Genomic DNA, 20067 nt, shown 5'->3' with positions numbered 1-20067 from the left:
TTATCCATAGAATGGAATATCCTATCCTATAAAACCAGTCCAGAACAGCAGCAGGATAACTGACTTCACTGAAGCCCTGGTCCAGCCATATGAACTTGTCCCTGCGCAAGACAAGTCGCTGATGTTTAGGTCAAAGCCACAATCTTATTGGATGAACGTTTTGAAGAGAGTTGAAGGTGCTACACATCAAAGCAGCCTTTGCCAGCCTGGTGCCCTCCAGATGTTTGCGGCTACAAACTCCCACCAGCCCTAACCAGCATCCCTGTGTAATGCCAGGGCTAGTGGGAGCTGTAGTTCAAAACATCCGGAGGGCTCCAGGCTAGCAAAGGCCAAGTGACATCCAGGATTGCTCTTGAGATGGACAGTTATTTCTTTTGCCCTGTTAATCACCTCTGGTCAAACTGGTTTGGCAGAGCTTAGGGGTACCACAAGAAATCTGCATACCTGTTTGAATCACTGGTGCACTGCCATCCTAACTTTCAACTTCAAATTATAATCAGTCTCCAACCTTAGCTGCCGTTATCAATGAAGTTGAAATTTAAATCTGTTCTGACACCTAGTGGTCAAAGAAAATCCTCACACTTGCACTCTCATTTTTTCTAAGTCACTGATCATCACCAGCTTGTGGGTCAGGGACCAGGCCCACTCTTTGGTTGTAGCCTGATGTAAACTGAGAACACAAAATACATAATAAACCAAAAACAAATCAATAGCCCCCCCCAACCCACTCCTCTTACCTTCATTGCCACTACCTCTGGCCACTGCGAGAACAGAATACAGCACTAGATCTGATCTAGGAGGGGTCTTCCTGTGTCCTTAGGTATCTTCTTCCTCTAGCCATCTTTATTCATTGCTCCATGGCTTAGAGCGGCCTCGGTCCAGTATAGCGTATCCACCCCCATCGTTCTACACGGACACTGAGGTCCAGCACCGAGGGCCTTCTGCCGGTTCCCTCACTGTGAGAAGCCAAGTTACAGGGAACCAGGTAGAGGGCCTTCTCGGTAGTGGCACCCGCCCTGTGGAACACCCTCCCACCAGATGTCAAAGAGAACAACAACTACCAGACTTTTAGAAGACATCTGAAGGCAGCCCTGTTTAGGGAAGCTTTTAAGGTTTGATCCATTACTGTATTTTAATTTTTTCTTGGAAGCCTCCCAGAGTGGCTGGGGAAGCCCAGCCAGATGAGTGGGGTATAAATAATAAATTGTTGTTGTTGTTGTTGTTGTTGTTGTTGAGCCTCATTGCTTAGAGCCTAACTGAATGTTCTACCAATTGCATCATTCTTCTTTCTCACCTCCATCATCTGTGAGGTTCCTCAAGCCACCCATTCCAACATTTTGCACAAGGGAAGAAGTCACTTACCCACATCAACCCTTTGAGAGCTCGGACTTTCTTGGCCTCTTCCTTGGCCTGCAGCAGCCCATAACCACAGGGCACGCGCACCTTCCCAACTCGTTCGGGCATCTGCTTCACCAGGGGCTTCTCCACCAGCCCATCAGCTTCGCTCTCCACTGGCTTGCTGATGAGAGCGGCATGCAGAGCCCCAAACAGCACCTGAGAGAGCAGGTATATTCTCAAAGGCATTGCTGGAGGGACAGAGGAAACTGTCTTCTGCCAAGTCAGCCCATTTAGTTAAGCACTGTCAACACTAATTGGTGCCAGCTTGCCAGGGCTGCACCCCAAACCTCTGCCAGCCAAGAGTCTTTCAATCCCTGGAGATGCCAGGGATTCCTAGTACAGTGGTACCTTGGGTTACATACGCTTCAGGTTACAGACACTTCAGGTTACAGACTCCGCTAACCGAGAAATAATACCTCGGGTTAAGAACTTTGCTTCAGGATGAGAACAGAAATTGTGCTCCGGCGGCGCGGCAGCAACAGGAGGCCCCATTAGCTTCAGGTTAAGAACAGTTTCAGGTTAAGAACGGACCTCCAGAACGAATTAAGTTCTTAACCCGAGGTACCACTGTACAGAAAGTGTTAATTCAATACACAAAGCTGTTCTTTCAAGATTTCATTGGCCTTATCTCTAGAGTTGATATCATGGCACTTCTTGACTCTGATCAAGAATATACCGTATTTCATGGACAGCCTTTTTTGCTGTGGTTTTTTTTTTTTAAATTCACTAACCTTTTATTAGCAGGCCTGTTGTACAAATAGCCCTTACTTTTGTTTAGAGGGAAACTACACATTAAATTGAAAAGTCATTAGATTTCCCATAACTGGTATCTGTATTCTCTCCACCAGGGGAGGGGGATTTTGGTCAGGAACATATTAGAATGGGAAAGAGACTGTTAAATGCACATCCTTCCCTGTGCCACTGCTCAATCTAGGAACCATCTCATTAAAAAGAAAGCATTAAAACGTTAAATCACAGATCTCCCACATCATGCATAGTTTGGCCAACTGTGTCTTAAAAGAACTTAACGGCTTACAGGCTGGTTACAGAGTTGTTTGCAAAATGCCTCTTCCCTGTTGTGGTTTAAACATTATCTATACAGTGGTGGGACGTGGGTGGCGCTGTGGGCAAAACCTCAGTGCCTAGGATTTGCTGATTGTATGGTCGGCGGTTCGAATCCCCGCGGCAGGGTGAGCTCCCGTCTTTCGGTCCCAGCTCCTGCCCACCTAGCAGTTCGAAAGCACCCCTAAGTGCAAGTAGATAAATAGATACTGCTTTATAGCGGGAAGGTGAACGACGTTCCGTGTGCTGCGCTGGTGCTAGCTCGCCAGAGCAGCTTCGTCACACTGGCCACGTGACCCGGAAGTGTCTGCAGACAGCGCTGGCCCCCGGCCTCTTAAGTGAGATGGGTGCACAACCCTAGAGTCAGACACGACTGGCCTGTACGGGCAGGGGTACCTTTACCTTTATACAATGGTACCTTGGTTCCCAAATGCCAAAAACCTTGAAGTAAGTGTTCCAGTTTTCGAACATCTTTCAGAAGCCAAACGTCCAATGTGGCTGTCGGCTATTGTTTCCGGGGCACCTGCACCAATCAGAAGCTGTGCCTTGGTTTTCGAACATTTCGGAAGTCAAATGGACTTCCAGAATGGATTAAGTCTGGCGCTTTTGTTTTTGCTATTTATTTTGCATTTTTGTTTTTGAGGCTTTTTAGGTTAATTTGGTTTTGTGATTGGGTGGAACCCAGTTCATCTACTGATTGATTGATTGATTGTGTGACTGCAGAAATGGATAAAAGCCCCTCATCCAAACAATGACCATCATCAGTGCAGGTAAGATTTTTTAATTTTTTTTTAATTTTTAATCATCTACAATACTGTCTTATTTATTTTACAGTACAGTACACTGATTAGTGCTTTCATTTTATGGGTCAATGGTCTCATTAGATAGTATAATTCATGTTAAATTGCTGTTTTAGGGGGTTGTTTTTAAAAATCTGGAATGGATTGATCTGTTTTGCATTACTTTCTATGGGAAAGCGCACCTTGGTTTTGGAACGCTTTGGTTTTGGAACAGACTTCCGGAATGGATTAAGTTTGAGAACCAAGGTACCACTGTATATATATAGCAGGTGTGACCGTTGAGAAAATTCCAGCAGTGCCAATGAATTTTGTTGTGCTATTACCTTCATTGGCTCCAAAAAGATGAAAGATGTGGTGAAAGCAAAGGCAGAGGAGATGAGCCACATCAAGGCAGTGTGGTCAAGGAAGGAGGAGCCATATAAGATATTGATGGAGAAACAGCCAGCAAGCAGCAAGAAGATGGCTATGTAGATAGCTGGGAGCATCCTGGCAGGGAAGAGCCATTCCTGAGGTCTTCGGGGCACCCCTAAAATGAAGACAACCAAGCACCTGGAGTTACATCCCCTTTATTTGGAAGAATCCCAGGATCCTTCCTCTTCCCAAGAGCTTTGATTTCATCTGTATGAAAGCAGCCATGGGCATTTCTATCTCTGTTAGGTGAACACAGCATTCATCTATTATATCAATCCATCAGGGCAGGGCAAAATTACCCTTGCCCAAGTACTTCTAAGCCCTGTATCACCTCCTCCTAACCAGAAAATGCACCTTGCCCCATTTAAGAAAGCAATCTCATCCTCAATGCCTCATAGTCAGGGGACATCACTCAAGTGAGACCATATTCATTCTTCATTTCCACTTAAAAGTGTCCAATTTATTTTTTTAAAAAAAAGAAACAAATAATATTCCAAAACAATATATGTAGCATAAACACATGGTGTCCAACAGTATTTTGTGTTCCCAACAAAATAAATTCAAAACAATAAAATCATGTAAAATCACAGAAGAGAAAACAATAATAAACTACTTTGGGAAAACATATACAGTTGTACCTTGGTTGTTGAACTTAATCCGTTCCGGGAGTCCGTTCGACTCCTTGGACTGTTCAAAAACCAAAGCGTGGCTTCCGATTGGCTGCACGTGCTTCCTGCACTCAATTGGAAGCCACGTTGGACGTTCGGCTTCTGAAAAATGTTTGCAAACCGGAACACTCACTTCCAAGTTTGCAGCGTTCGGGAGCCAAAACATTCAAGTACCAAGACATTTGAGAACCAAGGTACGACTGTATCATTACAGAAACTCAAAGCAACCTCCTACAGCCATTTATCTGCTTTTTACTTTAATAGTATGCATAAATAAAATTGTTTTCGCTGAAATATATTATGGAAAGGGGCAGATGATCTTCTCTGAGGAGACTATTCCAAAGTCTAGATAAAACAACAGAAAGGGTTAAGTTGTCAGGAGTAAAATTTGACCAGGATCAAACACTGCACCATCCTATCCTTTGTCAGCCCTTAAGACTGCCATGAAAATGGCATGTCTTTTTGTCGCACAGGGGTCCAGGCACTAGCTTCACCGGGTCAATGACATGTGAAAAGAAAAACAGACTGTTTCTCCCCCCCTCCCCCCGCATTAGTTAATCCAGAATAATTACTATACCCCAACTCATAATAAAATTCTGATTCTGCCTTTAAACAACTGTGCAAAAGGTGGGAGAAGAAATTTAGCTGCCTTGATCATATGTACAAAAGAGAAAGTGTGCTAAGGGAAATCTGAAAGGGACGCGGGTGGCGCTGTGGGTTAAACCACAGAGCCTAGGACTTGCTGATCAGAAGGTTGGCGGTTCAAATCCCTGCGACAGGCTCCCATTGCTCGGTCCCTGCTCCTGCCAACCTAGCAGTTCAAAAGCACGTCAAAGTGCAAGTAGACAGATAGGTAAACGGCATTTCCGTGCGCTGCTCTGGTTCGCCAGAAGCGGCTTAGTCATGCTGGCCACATGACCCGGAAGCACGGCTCCCTTGGCCAATAAAGCGAGATGAGTGCCACAACCCCAGAGTCAGCCACGACTGGACCTAATGGTCAGGGATCCCTTTACCTTTAGCTTTAAGGGAAATCTAATCTATGTTAATTCATATTACAGGTGCCCCCTGTCCCAGCATTGAGGCTCCCATAATACAAGTCTACGAGGACGTATCCCATTAGTGTTCGCACATACCGATCCGGGTAGAAAGCGAGGAAACAGCAGCAGGAGGAAGTTCCAGGTCAGAAAAGAAAGCGCTGCCAATATTGGTCATAGCAGAGACATAAGAGAACGACTTCCGCAGTAAGCCCCAGCTGCTTCCATGCTGCACAATCCCATCGGACCAGCCACTACTAGAACTTTCCATTCTGCCAGCCAAGGGGACAAAAGAAGAATGTGCCAGAATTAGAGGCAAAGGATGTGTCTCAGCCACCAGGGAAAGTACAGCAACACATAGGAGCCATTTCAGAATGGGGGACTGCAGGCAGCTCACAGGCCGGCACAGACATGTCTAATTTTGAGGCTAATGCAGGCTTGCTGCTATTGCACCCGGATGAGTCTGAACTTGAGGTCAAATAATATGTGTAAGATAAGATAAGATATAGATGATATAGATATAGATATAGATAGTTTTAATTATATCTGTGTTTCCCTGTTGTTTAATTATTATTTTCTGGTTTTGGTGGTTTTTATTTGGTGGTATAAATAAATATATAATAATACTTTAAATATATTATTTTTTAATAATAATAATAATCAGGATTATCTTGTTCAGACCTCACTTTGAGATACACTGTGCTTGGGGTGCAGATACATGCAATCTAAGTGTAGCAGGATCAGTTTGAACACAGCCTCTCTGCCTAGAAAAGCAATGCCTCAAACCACTTTCACCACATATCTGTCTGTTTTCATTAACCAAAATACGCTTTTTTAACTGAAAACAACCCAAATGGGAATGAACGACTGTATTTATGTGTATAACTCAATTGATTGAGATACTAATTATTATGAGTTTGAGCTGTCCATCCATTTACTTTCTTAACCTTGCTCCCTCCGCTCCTGCGAGCCCCCATCTCTGAGTTGAATGGCTGCTCAAGGCAGCAGCAGACCAGGCAACATACCCATCATAGATGAGATCTGCTTCAACTTGGGGTGAAAACCGGCCACTGTCAGATGTGACACAGTCAGAGATGTTCTCCTGAGTTCTGTCAACCACACAGTTGAGCAAACCTTCCGCTGTGGGGACAATAAGAAAAACTGAAGTTATAAAGTAGGTCCTACTGTTAGGCCTTCATGCAGCTAAGCTTGCTTTTCACCTTCCCAACCCCATTTCTGAAGCCACTTCTCTCACCTATTCTGCAGCCCTGCTTTGCACCCCACTTTCGATCTTCATCCCTATGTCCATTCCTCCTACCACACAATACAACTACGAAGCACCTTTTTCATTACAAATCCTCCAAAGGGGGGGTCTGCGTAATGACAGCCTTACATTTTTATGTATATAGGAAGAAGTAACTCATTATGAGGAAGGCCAGCTTTCAAAGTTCCTTTTCGGAATCAAAATAGCATAAAAAGCGAACAAACAAGTGTACCCTAAACCAGCTAGAAATTGCTTTCACTTATGATTGGCCCAAATTTATCAGTAAAAGGATGCAGTGCAATCCTACGCATGTTTATTCAACAGTGAGCCCTGCTGTGTTCAGTGGGACCTACTCCTCTAGTGAGTATTAGGATTGCAGCCTAGGTTGATTAATCTACCAAGTAAACCTTTGGTTCGTTTTTTTACCATAGCCAAACGTCTACTCATAAACAGGAGTGAATCTATGTGTGAGAGAGACTGAGTGCAAGGGAGACATAGTAGGAAAAATGTGGTAGGAGATTACCAGAGTGATGGCCACAGCTCGACCTCCTACTGTCCTCAGAATCTCTGAATGAAAAGGACAGGGGATCATCATCAGAACTGGACATGGAGTCAATTCCCAACTTTGCCATTGCCTTCTTCCTCTTGAGAATCCGACTTCCATTCATCAGGGGGTCAGAGTTCAGAAGGTCCGGAATATCAAATATGCTGTTGCATGAAGGCCATTGATTGGCAGCCCTGCAGATTTTTGAAAAGGCACCTGAATAAGGTCAGAACCTTGGCCAGTAGGAAGCTCACACCTTGTTTAACTAGTTGAGGATGCTTCAACTGTAGCTAGATAATCTGAAACAGGCTTTCACATCCCTGACCATTGCCCCTTCTGGCTGGGGTTGATGAGAGAGCCAGCAATCAACATCATCAGTAGGGAACTGGGTTAAGGAAGGCTGTTCTAGGGTGAGAAAAGATTCTTGTGCCTCAAGGTCTGCTCAGACAAACCTACCAAAGCCAGGATGCTACTGTAGCTAAGTGATTGGATATGCCAGCAGAAATCCAAGGTTCCACTCAACTAAGAAGTTTGCAGGATAGCTGTAAGCAAAGTCATAATTTCTCAGGGTTGTTTTGTGGCTAACTCACTACTCTGAGGGCCAAACTAAATGTGAGATTTATTACATGCTTTGTCCCGATGCGTGCGCACCCACCCACACGAGATGAAGCAGCATCATGGGAGAGCTGTTTCTAGGACCAAGGTGAAACTGTCATGCTCCCTTGCTATTTTTGCTATTGACATGCAGTATTGTAACAATACCTGTCGTTGCCTATGAAGTTCTTCTGGTTGGAAACTGGCTTTCTACTAAAGAGGGATTCCTGTAAAAGACAAAATAAAACAAATAAAAATGGTCAAAAGGGAGGGAAATGCCAAGTATGGATGCCACGTAAAACCAAGAAATGTAAACCTCAAAAGAACCTTCATCCCGATTACCATTCAGGGTATAGAAGTAAACTAATCTCTCTGCTACTATGTCAGATTGAACGGAAGTCAAACTGAGGGTAACTAGATGAAATAGATGACAGGGCACCACCCTTTACAGTGGTACCTCGGAACCAGAACTTAATTCGTTCTGGAGGTTCGTTCTTAACCTGAAACTGTTCTTAACCTGAGGTACCATTTTAGCTAATGGGGCCTCCTGCTGCCATCCTGAGGTAAAGTTCTTAACCCAATGTACTATTTCTGGGTTAGCGGAGTCTGTAACCTGAAGTGTCTGTAACCTGAAGCGTCTGTAACCCGAGGTACCAATGTATAGTTGTGTAGAACATAAAATAAAGGTGGATACCGGTTTTCTTTACTCCTGCAAATGTATCTCGTGATCTGAAGAATTTATTCCAGCAAAGCAGCTCCTTTAAGATAGAAGTGGCTGACAAAGGCATCACAACTAAGAATTCTATTTTGTAAAAAAAAAAAGCTTTGAAAATGCAATATGTCCTCTAGATGTCCTTGGTAGCCAAATCCCTTGCGGTGGGGGATGAGGAGGCAGGAGTTTAAACCAGGAAATCCAAACCTCGCCTCAACTACAAGCTCACTAGCTGGTCTTAGGTAAGGCACAGTCTCTCAAGACTCAGCTGCTGCATTTGCAACATGGGGGTGATGATGATAAGTACAAGCAATCAAACTACCTCACAGGGTTCTTGTAAAGACAATCAAGCTATTATATGCATAGCACGTTGAACATTATATATTGATATAAATGCTTTTTAAAACAATAGCTCAAGCCTGCGGAGGTTGCTGGTTAGTTACAGGATCTCATGCAAGTTCAGCATTTGCCTGTTCCATACAACACTGTGGAAATTCTTTCTATTGCCACTACGAGGCGCACAGAATAGCTCTACTCACACTGCCAACAGAACCCATATCCACAATGGACTCCATTCTTCCAGGGACAGATAAGAAGGAGGAGCTACCCAAGTTAGAGCAGTCAAGAGACACATCCATCTCCACAGTCTGGCAGTCCTGAGCAGGCGGGTCAGGATCTTCTATTACAATCTGGTGGACAGAGGGGACATGTTCACACACCCTAACCAAACATTCAGTGGGGTCCTTGTCCTGCTGCCACCCACTTCAGAGGCTGGTGCTCCACTCAACACTTGCTTGGTAATTTCTAATTCATTTCACAATGTAAAGGAAACAATTCACGACTCAGCAGTCCCTTCCAGCTCTACGATTCTATAGCATTTGTATTGTTCCCATTCTTATCAGTTATGTCTGTTTTTGTGGCTTTCCTTCCTCGGTTCCTGGTTAGCTTGCCTTTATGATTGAAGGAGGTACCTTACTGCGTGTTTTCCGGAAGAGAAAACTGAAGAGTAGTTGTATGGGGTAAACCACGACTGCTGCAGTTATTCCAACCACAATGCTCTCTGCGGTCACAGAAATCTGTCTTCCAACAGGATAGCTGCAGGGGAGGGGGGGATGTAGATTTAGCCATTTAGCCAGAGCCTAGAGTAAGTGAGCAATGATCTGAATAGTGTCATATTTTATGTGGACTCCTTTCTGAGGGCACAGTTTTTAGACCATAAACACAGACATGATATCCATGCATCAGATAGTCAGAGCTCGAAAGGAGCCATCTGATTACAGCCATACACTTAAAGCATCTAACTCCCCTCTCCCCCAGGCATCCTGGGAACTGTAGTTTGTTAAGATGCTGGTAACTGTAGCTCTTCGAGCTCTTTGGCCATAGGTCTAATAATAATAATAATAATAATAATTTATTTATACCCTGCCCATCTGGCTGAGTTTCCCCAGCCACTCTGGGCGGCTTCCAACAAAATACTAAAATACAATAATTCATCGAATAGTAAAAGCTTCCCTAAACAGGGATTCCATCAGATGTCTTCTAAAAGTCATATAGTTGTTAATTTCTTTGACATCTGGTGGGTGCCACTACCGAGAAGGCCCTCTGCCTGGTTCCCTGTAACTTGGCTTCTCGCAGTGAGGGAACCGCCAGAAGGCCCTCGGCGCTGGACCACAGTGTCCAGGCAGAACGATAGGGGTGGAGACGCTCCTTCAGGTATTCTGGGCTGAGGCCATCTCCCACCCTATGATTTGGGGGGAAGAGAGGGTCATGTGTTTTAAATGGATGGTGTGTCAGTAACATTCCACTGAGCTCATCCTTCCTTTCTGCTTGCACCTGTTGCACATTCCCTCCCTTGCCCCCCGATATGCTCACCTGTGGCCCTTAACTCCAACTGCACCATACCAGACGGCACATGTAGCTAGGAAGAGCTGAACCATGAGCAAGCAGCAAGTGAGCCTCTGTACCCGAGTAAAGCGGCTGTTAGGAGGACGGCTCCAAACAGAAAGCCAGATGTGCCAGTCGGAAAACCCAAGGCGCATCTGCGCAGGGAAAATTCGGGAAAAGCATCTCAGTTCCTGTGGACCTGTAAACAATAACAGAAACCAAGTTCACTGCCTCCTAGTTGCTGCCGACAGCATCTCTTCATGCTGAACCATCCTTATTTCCTCTAGCCAGCATCACCATTGTCATAATTATTTAACTACTGGCCTTGTCACTAATTTTGGGCACCTGTTACCTTGTCAGTGGTGCACAAAACTTTTCAAATATGAAAAATGGAAGAATATCATGTGCAAAATGTCACAGTGTTTTTCACAGAAACATCCCCCCCCCGACCATTTTCATTTACTCAGGCCTTTGGTAATTAAATTGCCCCCTATGGTGGTGCCCATCCTTAATGGACTGGTTAGGACTTGTCCTTATTAATATGTTATTGGATGAGCATTTTGTGTATTCTTGCATTCATTGTTTTAACTTTTCCAGTTTTAATTGTTTCATCTGCAGCATTTTGTCCTGTTAAATCATTCTAAGAGTTTCCCCCCCTTTTGTATACAGTGACCAACAAAAGTAATAAACAATAAAAACACAAATAATAATAAAAACATTCCAGTTCCCCCAAACCCACATTTTTTATTTTATTTTGTGAGGGAAAGGAAAGTTTGGCTGGGATTAAAGTCCCCACCCAGGCTCTAGGGACAAGAATGGCTTCTGAGGCAGGCTGAGGTCTAGCGATAAAGAGGCCACAAGTCACCATGTGATTGATGAATGGATGCAACAGACTGAGAAAGAGGAAGGAAAGCGAATGAGAAAGCACTCAAAGAAAGTAGTTTAGACAAAGAAGAAAATGAGTGTGTGCGTTAAAACAGATTTGGCTTTAAATCGGGGTGGGGGCAAGGTGCCCACATGGTTGGCTCCCATGATTGGTCTCTGCCCCGTTAGGCTTACCTGTTAACAGTGGCAGACTCTGGGAATCCACCAACCATCTAAATTACCCACAATGCCCCTGAATGGTGCAATGATTCCCAGAACCAGCTGCAGTCAAGAGAGTGGGTGGACCAAAATGCCTACGACTTGGGTCCCAGCAGCTGCTCGAGGGTGCTGATGCTGGTCTTAATATTAAGAAACTGTCCAGTGTTCAAGGCAAGATGTACGCTATGTCAGCTCATCACTACAGTCATATCTTGGTTTTCAAACAGCTTAGTTCTTGAACGTTTTGGCTCCCAAACGTTGCAAACCGGAAGTAAATGTTTTGGTTTGTGAACTATTTTTGGAAGCTGACTGTCCAACGGGGCTTCTGATTGGCTGCAGGACCTTCCTGTAGCCAATCAGAAGCTGCCCTTTGGTTTCTGAATGTTTTGGAAGTCAAATGGACTTCCAGAATGGATTCTGTTAGACGTCCAAGGTACAACTGTATAGTACTTTGCTCTGGAAGTGGCAACTCTTTCTGTAAACTGCTTTGAGGGTTCTTTTTTTACAATAAAGCAGTGTATAAATTTTATGAAATAAATAAACAAGGGCCAAGAAGGGTAGACTAATGTAGGATACCAGAGACTTGCTATCCCATACTGGTTTGAACTACCCAGCCAATTTTCTATTCCCGTGGTTACCGATACCTATGAAAACTGCAATGCTCAGGACGCTATTCTCACAGGCTATCAACTCACATGCTGCAAGGACCTCTTTTTCCACCATTCCCTCATTCTTTTCATTTTCCACCGACAGCCAGTCCTCAACTAGGAAGAAGTACATATTGTCTGTCTGCTTGTCCCATACAATAACGTGCTGCAGGTACCAAGAGGGGTCCATACCTGGTCATAAAGAAAGATGGTGAAGCGAACGTCCCCCAAACAACTAGCCGAATGACAATTGTTCAGGACTATGGCAACAGGGGGCACCGGACCACACAAATGGATGGGTGCCCAGAGATAGGCTCCCAGAAACTTTGCTCCTCCCTGGTCCCTTTTGATTGTTTTTTGGATTTAGTTTGCAGTTAAGGAGGAGAGAACTTAATCCTGAGTCCTGGTTCAGAAACAACACTAAGCCAAACTTTGGCATAGCACAGTGCAGCAGCTGAAGGGAACAGGGAAGAGCATAGCAATTGTGAGCTCCTCTCTGGGGTCCTTTATGTTCACACAGCTTGGCTTAGAACAGTGGTTCTCAGACTTATTTCTCTGGGTCACACTTTAATAAAAATTTCCTTGTGCCACACTGAATTTTTTATTGATAAGAAATACATTTGAAAACACAGCTAGGATTGTCCTCAGTATCACTTGACGCTCTTGCTCTCATTTTGAAGATATCTATCAATATTCTGCAAATAAATAAAAGCATTCTTTGATACTACACTATACAGAAATGTTTAAATATTTCTTTGATTGTCCTTGAATCTTCCTGCCACATTTGTGGTCTTCTCTTGCCACACCCTTTGAGAACCACTGATATTGTGTGAACTTGGCTATAGTGTAATCAGTTTATGGAAAGCACAACTACAACATTTGATGATAGAAACTAAACTAAACAAATTCATGGAAGAAAGATCTATTAAAGGCTATCAGGCTGCACAGACACCATTCATTTAAAGCGCATGGCTTCCTCCATAGAATCCTGTGGAGTTTAGCACTCACAGAGCTACGATTCCCAGCACTCTTTAACAAACAAAGTTCCCAGGATTCTTTGGGGGAAGTCATGTGCTTCAAGTGTGCTTTAAATTTGTGCTGTGCATGCAGTCTTATGCTGAATCGTTAAATGAAGCAGAATGCCAGACTCAGGGACAAATAACCAGGGAAAGCCAACACCATCACAACCTGCTTGTGAACACTCAAAGGTACCTGGCTACCTAGAAATTCTGCTGTCCATAGCAAATTGCAAGACTGGGCTTTCTGGACTGTGGGCACCTTGCTTTTTGCTCTGCAGTGTGATGTAGTGGTTAGATCATGGGTAGGCAAACTAAGGCCTGGGGGCTGGATCTGGCCCAATCACCTTCTAAATCTGGCCCGTGGACGGTCCGGGAATCAGCATGTTTTTACATGAGTAGAATGTGTTCTTTTATTTAAAATTCATCTCTAGGTTATTTGTGGGGCATAGGAATTCGTTCATTCCCCCCCCAAAATATAGTCTGCCCCCCCCACAAGGTCTGAGGGACAGTGGACTGGCCCCCCTGCTGAAAATGTTTGCTGAAAAAGTTTGCTGGGTTAGAGTGTCGGACGAGAACTGGGGAGACCTATCCACTATCTCTTAGCCTAAGGATGAAATGGGAGGCAGGGGAATCATGTACATTGCCCCTGAACTCCTTAGAGGAAAGGTAGCACATAAATGTATTTTAAAGATTTAAAAGAGCAAAAAGAGCATTGATCGTCAAGTCATACCCGTGTTATCATGCCAGACGTGGATCTTCCAAATCTCTCCTAGGTTTGCATCTGTTTCTACTTGGAAAATATCCTGGCTGTTTCTCTGGAAGGCCCAGCCCTTGTCCAGGTGGCGAGAGCCGCTTTTGTTCAGCCCATATAATCTGATCCCTATATGGGCTGTGGTACCTTCAAAAGATGCGCAGGATAGCGGAAGGTAATTTTAAATTAAACTCCTGTGAATCATTAGCTCTTTACAACAAAGGGTCTCGTAGCACCTTAAAGACAAACCAATTTCTCAGGAGTGAGTGGAAGCTGCAAATACCAGGGGGGGAAAGGGCGAGTAGGGAAGCATGTTCAATGGTGAAATGGGCTGTCAGAACAATACCCTGACTCTTCCCATACCTGAGCCTCTTTTCCAGCCTGTCTTCACCATCAGCCAGTACTTGTACCGTCCAGGCTGGCCACACCGAGGGATGAACCCTACCCGAGTGATGTCAATGTCGTCCAGCTTGTGGGATATCAATGCTATCCCCAGGTAAATGGAGAAAAGGACGGTGCAAGTGATCAGTGCCAAGGGACTCTGCCAGGACTGCTTCCTCTGGAAAAAATAAAGCAGACTGGGATTAGTGTGCATGGCGGGGGAGGAGGGGAAGGCTCCAGGTTAACCAACCAGTGGAGAAACTGTGGTTCTCTGCCATACACACACACACAATTTCAACATATCAAAACATATCATATTCATTATTTTTTCCCTTTACCTCCCAACTCCCCAATGAACCCTCCCTCCCCCCCAAGACTTCTCTCAGTTCCTCACTCTGATTTCTCAACACATATTGTTCTCTACATACTGTAAAATTGTATAAATCCTTATATTGTCTGTCTACTATATTAACCATCAATAAATTTGTGTATGTTTATTCAAAACCTGCCAAGGTGTCCAGTTCATTTTGTTGTCTTTTTAGATAGTTGGTAAAAAGTTCCCATTCTTCTTTGAAGTCACAGTTGTCCTTATCTCGCAGTTTGTATGTCAGTTTAGCCAGTTCTGCATAGACCTTTATTTATATATTTGGACACTTAATATACCACTCATATTTAAACAAATCTCTACATGGTTTACACACCACGCAATTCAACAGGAGTGAAATGCACCGCACCATCCTGCCCCCTCTCTCCCCAAGCCATCCCTTGCTTTGCTGATCTCACATTAAAGCCAAGCAGATGATGCTTCTTACCCATACTCTAAAGGAGAGAAGGCTTTCTGTTTCCAAGTCATTGCGGACCATGCATTACAATATATCAGGCCACAAAAGTTGCAACTTAACTGTTTGCTTTCTGCAACTCTAATAGGCTGCACATATGTTTGATCTTCCAAGCTCCACAATTATTATTATTATTATTATTTTTAAATGTATCCTGCAGGCGTTTTATTTAATTCTTCCTTTGGGTTAGTGTGCTTCATTGGTCATCATAATGGATGTTACGTCACTTCATTCTTGACACCTGAAGTTTGTTGTGTTTTGGGAAAACCGATTAAACAGCTTGTGATACGCACACAACTCATACCAGCCACGGGTGGTAGCTCACGGGTACCACAGGTAGTAGTACCACAGGTAGTACCACGGGTAGTAAAGAATATATAAAATCCTGGGCATTTTGGCTTGCTTGCCTGGGACTGCCAAAACAGCATTTGGTGGGTCTCTCTATACATGGCTGGAGCGTGATATTCAGTGAGGAGGATCCCAAGTAGCTCAGGCCTGGAATATCTTCCCCATTAGGGCCATGCATATCTCAAGGAGATCAATGTTAACAAGATGTTGCCTACTGACTGATGGGAGTCTTGCCCACTCATCTTCCCTCTGCATGTCTAACTGAAAAGGAAGTTCTTACCGGTGGCAAGAAGACAACACTGTGAAGAGGCACAAAGAGGCTACCCCCAAAGACAGTGAGATGCTCCGTCAGGCAGACAATCTCCTTGGGGCTGGTGGCAGCTGTTGGGGTCACTCCATCTGCACTCCACTGCATGCTGGGAAAATGGAAGTACTGGCAAAGGCTGGCAAAAACAGAGGCGCTGGCGTGGACGGGGGAATGGCAGAAGCGATTGGTGATGTTGATGTAGTATTCCTGATGAGTCTCATTGAGATGATGACTGGATGGAAGAGGTTGACAGCCACAAAATTAGCACAAGTTCATAACAGCTACCTCTAGATTAACTAACACTACAGGGAATGTAAATAATCTCTCCAGTTTTGATCAGAGGGGACAAGGAGCACTGCCCCAAGGAGAACATGCTTTCATGTCCTTTGAATGCTCGATATGACACAAGTACAGTGGTGCCCTGCAAGACGAATGCCTCGCAAGACGGAAAACTCGCTAGACGAAAGAGTTTTCCGTTTTGGAGGTGCTTCGCAAAACGAATTTCCTATGGGCTTGCTTTGCAAGACGACAATGCCTTGCAAGTTCCTGCGGGTTCCCCCCCCTTTTTCTAAGCCGCTAAGCCGCTTATCAGCTGATCCGATCAGCAGATAAGCCGCTAAAAGCCGCTAAAAGCCGCTAATAGCGCTAATCCGTCAATGGGCTTGCTTCGCAAGACGAAAAAACCGCTAGACAAAGAGAATCACAGAACGGATTCTTTTCGTCTTGCGAGGCACCACTGTATCTGCTCAGAAGCAGGACCGGATTTAGGTTTAATGAAGCCCTAAGCTACTGAAGGTAATGGGGTCCTTATATGCCCAGCTGTCTTTGTCAATAACAAATTGTCGCTGTTTTTTGTGTTGAATATATGCTATAGGGTAATTTATGGACCTAATAGGTATCTAAAGCCATTTGCACATAACAAAATATGTATTTTATCAAAGCAATTGTTGAACTGAAATACAATTACAGGATCAGGTTTAAGGTTCTGGTTTTAACCTTTAAAGCCCTATATGGCCTAGGACCCTTGTACCTATGGGACCGCCTCTCCTGGTTTGCCCTACGGAGGACCTTATGGTCTACAAATAACAACACCCTGAAGAGCCCCAGGGAGATTAGACTGACCTCGACCAGAGCTAGGGCCTTTTCGGTCGTGGCCTCAACCTGGTGGAATGCTCTCTCACAAGAGACCATCTTTTTTCAGGGCCTGCAAGACAGAACTGTTCCGTCAGGCCTTTGGTCAGGGTTCAGTCTGACTCATTTTCTCTTTGTATGAATAAGTATGAAGGAGCTTTCCTAGCCCACTCACAGGTCCTTATAATATCAGTGGAAATAGCTGGTCCTGACAAGTATTAACAGCTTTCAATTTTGACTTGAGGATGGCCATTTGTCCAGTCTAATTTTAATTTATTTTAATTAATTTTGGGATGCATTTTAATCATTTGTTTGTTTTTATGTATATTGTGTTTTATATGATGTCAGCTGCTCTGAACCCAGCTCTGGCAGGGGAGGGCGGGATACAAAGAAAATTTATCATTATCATTATTATTATTATTAATTAAGAAGAAGTATATTAATAGTGATCTTTTTTGGGGGGGCAAGAGAGTGGGACCCTAAGCTATAGCTTGTTTAGTTTATATATAAATCCACCACTGCTCAGAAGTGATCCGACCCTTACAACCAGTGTCATCTCCCATTCTATGCTCAGCGAGCATCTATCTGCACTGGAGACATATTACGAGCAGCTAGTGATGGGCAGGCATTTACTAATGTGGACCAGGCACTCCCCACTTTGTGACACACAGTGAGAGCAGCTCAAGGAATTGGGAATGGGAACAGCCTCAGGGTCAGACATGCTAGGTCTTGACCTTTAAAGCCCTTTGTGGCTTAGGGCCCTCGTATCTACAGGACCGTCTCTCCTGGTATGCCCTGCAGAGGACCTTAAGGTCCATGAATAACCATAGTTTAGAGGTCCTGGGCCCTAAGGAAGCCAGACTATCCTCCACCAGGGGCAGGGCCTTTTCAGTGATGGCTCCGACCTGGTGAAATCCTCTGCCCCATGAGACAAGGGCCCTTCAGTATTTAACCTCCTTCTGTCAGGCCTGTAAGACAGAGTTATTCTGCCTGGCCTTTAATTTGAATCCAGCCTGATCTTTTATTTCCCTTTTCTTCACTCCCCCTCCCCTTTTATGAAGATCACCCACTCTGAGACCCCACAGCTAATTCTCCCCTGACCTCCTCGCTGGCCCAAGTAGGACCAATTCAGCCAGCTAGCCCTGGGGATTATTTAATTGATTTTTTATTTTTATTGTTATTCATGTTTGTATACTGTATTTTATAATTAAGTGTTTTAAAGTGTTTTAAATTTGTTGTTAGCTGCCCTGAGCCCAGTTTTTGAACCAGGAAGGGCGGGGTATAAATAAACAACACTTACAGAGGAGAAATTAAGAGGGTGACGTCCCTACTGTGGTTTTCCTCCAGACCATTAGAAAAGGCAATTTCCTCCTTCAAGGTGTAGTGGAACTCATTGGGAGATGGAGAGTTATGTCCGTAAAGATAAAGGGAGGGAACCTTCTCCTGGCTGAATCCGAAGCCTGGGAAGAAAGGATAGGATTCTTTCAGTAACTTGTACGAGCTAGAGAAAATTACATATCAAAGGAGAGATAAAACAGGTTTGGAAGAGGAAGTGCCACATTGCTGCTCACCAATGGAGTATAAGGACATTGTGAAAGAAACTCCTGAGTCTCACTTACCTGAGCATTCTCCACTATTCCCTCCCACTTTTCCTTGCCACACTTACCCTCCATCACAGTGAAACTGACATGGACGTGTGTCCCTGTCACGTTGCTGCCTGATGCAACTTTCACAGTGAAGTTAACAGAGTCTCCTGGTGGGATGACCAATAGTGTTTGGGGCAAGTCTTGCAGCTTCTGCTGCCCAGCAGGTAATCGCAGGCTGATGGCTCTCTCCTTAGGCAGGTTGGCAACTGAGATCGGCGCTCCTGCTGGAGTGGCAAACTCCAGAAGCGCAAGGCGGGTGGAAATAGCAGAGTTGGAGTAGTAGTTGAAAGGGAAGGGGTTGATGGCAAAGTCCATGGTGACCTGCACCACCTCCTGGCTTTCTGCCAGCTGTTTGGCAAGCGTCCTGGGCACAGAGAAGAGGCACTCCGCAGAGGGGATCGTGCACAGCAAATTGCTGGCATCCGCCCTTTTCCCCTGAACGTGGATCTCGGAGACGGAGAGCGACAGAGTCTCCTCATTCAGCACTCGGGACTTCATCAAGGACCTCATCAGAGCACGAGTGAGATTGAAAGCCGAAGAGACCCAATTCCTGAGGGTTGGTTCCTTCGACATGCGGTCGTTCGCCACCATGTGCAGTCTCGTGTCTTCAGTAGTTAACATTATTCCTAGGAGCAAAATGATAACATATGAAGAGATGAAGTCCTTTATAGCCGCTCACTCCTATACCTGTTTTCACAATCTCCCTCAAGGGATTATGTTTGCTTAATGACCTGAGAGAAGGGCCCACTCACAGTAGGTTTTCATTGTGTCTTGAAATATACTTGGAGTTGAGAGTGGATTTCATGCTCTTTATTCAGCTCATAGTGGTGAGGAAGAATGGAAGTTCCCTCAGAATGTCTGCTTTATATACATTATTTACACAATGGGCCCCACGTGATTGGCTAATTCCAGGATTCTCCTGTAGGCCAATCAGGTTGCGGATTCACTTCCACCTGGAGCTGGATTGGGTGGCTCCTGTGGACCAATCAGACTGCTGCATTCTGAATCCTATTGTTCTAGGACCAATCAGACTGCTGCATTTTGGATCCTATTCAACTCAGTACATAACAGTCTTCTCTGACAAATCTGCCAGGAAATGTAGCTTTTCTTCATACCAACTGCACATAAGTAATAATAAAAAATAAGGAAAACAAAAAAGGCCAGAATTCTTTAAGCAGCTCCCAGAAATCCATGTGCATATGGTCTGTAAGAGACCTTTGCTTAGCATGCGTGTCATGGCCATTGTTCACTGTTGCTATGTAATGTAATGACACGACTTAGGTATTTGACTTTTTGGAGTCAGCCCTTGGCATTGATAAGGAAAACAGATGCTTATCCTTTCTTTAAGGGGCAGCGTGAGAACAAAGGCAAAGGATAAAAGGAAGTCACGGGAGAAATTTCTTAATAAGAGTTGGTAGGAGAATAAGTTGTTTATACGCAACAGGAATATAATTTGGGGATATTCATGGAAAGAAGTCACGCCAGGAGGAAGTTCTGTCCACTTTTTTCCTCCTGCACTATGATGAACAATTTGATGAGTAGAG

General features: G+C 44.4%; 1 protein-coding gene across 3 annotated transcripts in view; it reads right to left on the bottom strand.

Annotated features, from left to right (window-relative positions):
- Positions 1-20067, bottom strand: part of LOC309525632 (polycystin-1-like) — a gene marked incomplete at its 3' end in the record, with an annotated part of 68212 nt that overhangs the window by 4542 nt on the left and 43603 nt on the right. Inside the window, exons 24-38 of one of the 3 annotated variants that reach the window (XM_082211002.1) lie at positions 18544-19149; positions 18178-18337; positions 15720-15978; positions 14235-14430; positions 13851-14018; positions 12150-12293; positions 10360-10570; positions 9459-9582; positions 9027-9176; positions 7944-8002; positions 7161-7375; positions 6399-6513; positions 5473-5645; positions 3584-3786; positions 1363-1554 (exon numbers count right to left, since the gene is read on the bottom strand). In XM_082211002.1, the coding sequence (XP_082067128.1) occupies positions 1363-1554; positions 3584-3786; positions 5473-5645; positions 6399-6513; positions 7161-7375; positions 7944-8002; positions 9027-9176; positions 9459-9582; positions 10360-10570; positions 12150-12293; positions 13851-14018; positions 14235-14430; positions 15720-15978; positions 18178-18337; positions 18544-19149 (2975 nt within the window). Of the gene's footprint in view, positions 1-1362; positions 1555-3583; positions 3787-5472; positions 5646-6398; positions 6514-7160; positions 7398-7943; positions 8003-9026; positions 9177-9458; positions 9583-10359; positions 10571-12149; positions 12294-13850; positions 14019-14234; positions 14431-15719; positions 15979-18177; positions 18338-18543; positions 19150-20067 lie in introns of those variants that run through there. The other 2 variants (XR_014216466.1, XM_082211001.1) reach the window with 2 other exon arrangements.

Source organism: Podarcis vaucheri (genome assembly GCF_965113315.1).
Source record: "Podarcis vaucheri genome assembly, chromosome: 2".
Classification (NCBI taxonomy): domain Eukaryota; kingdom Metazoa; phylum Chordata; class Lepidosauria; order Squamata; family Lacertidae; genus Podarcis; species Podarcis vaucheri.
Note: the sequence above shows the minus strand (reverse complement) of the source record. Positions and strands in the feature narration are given on the sequence as shown.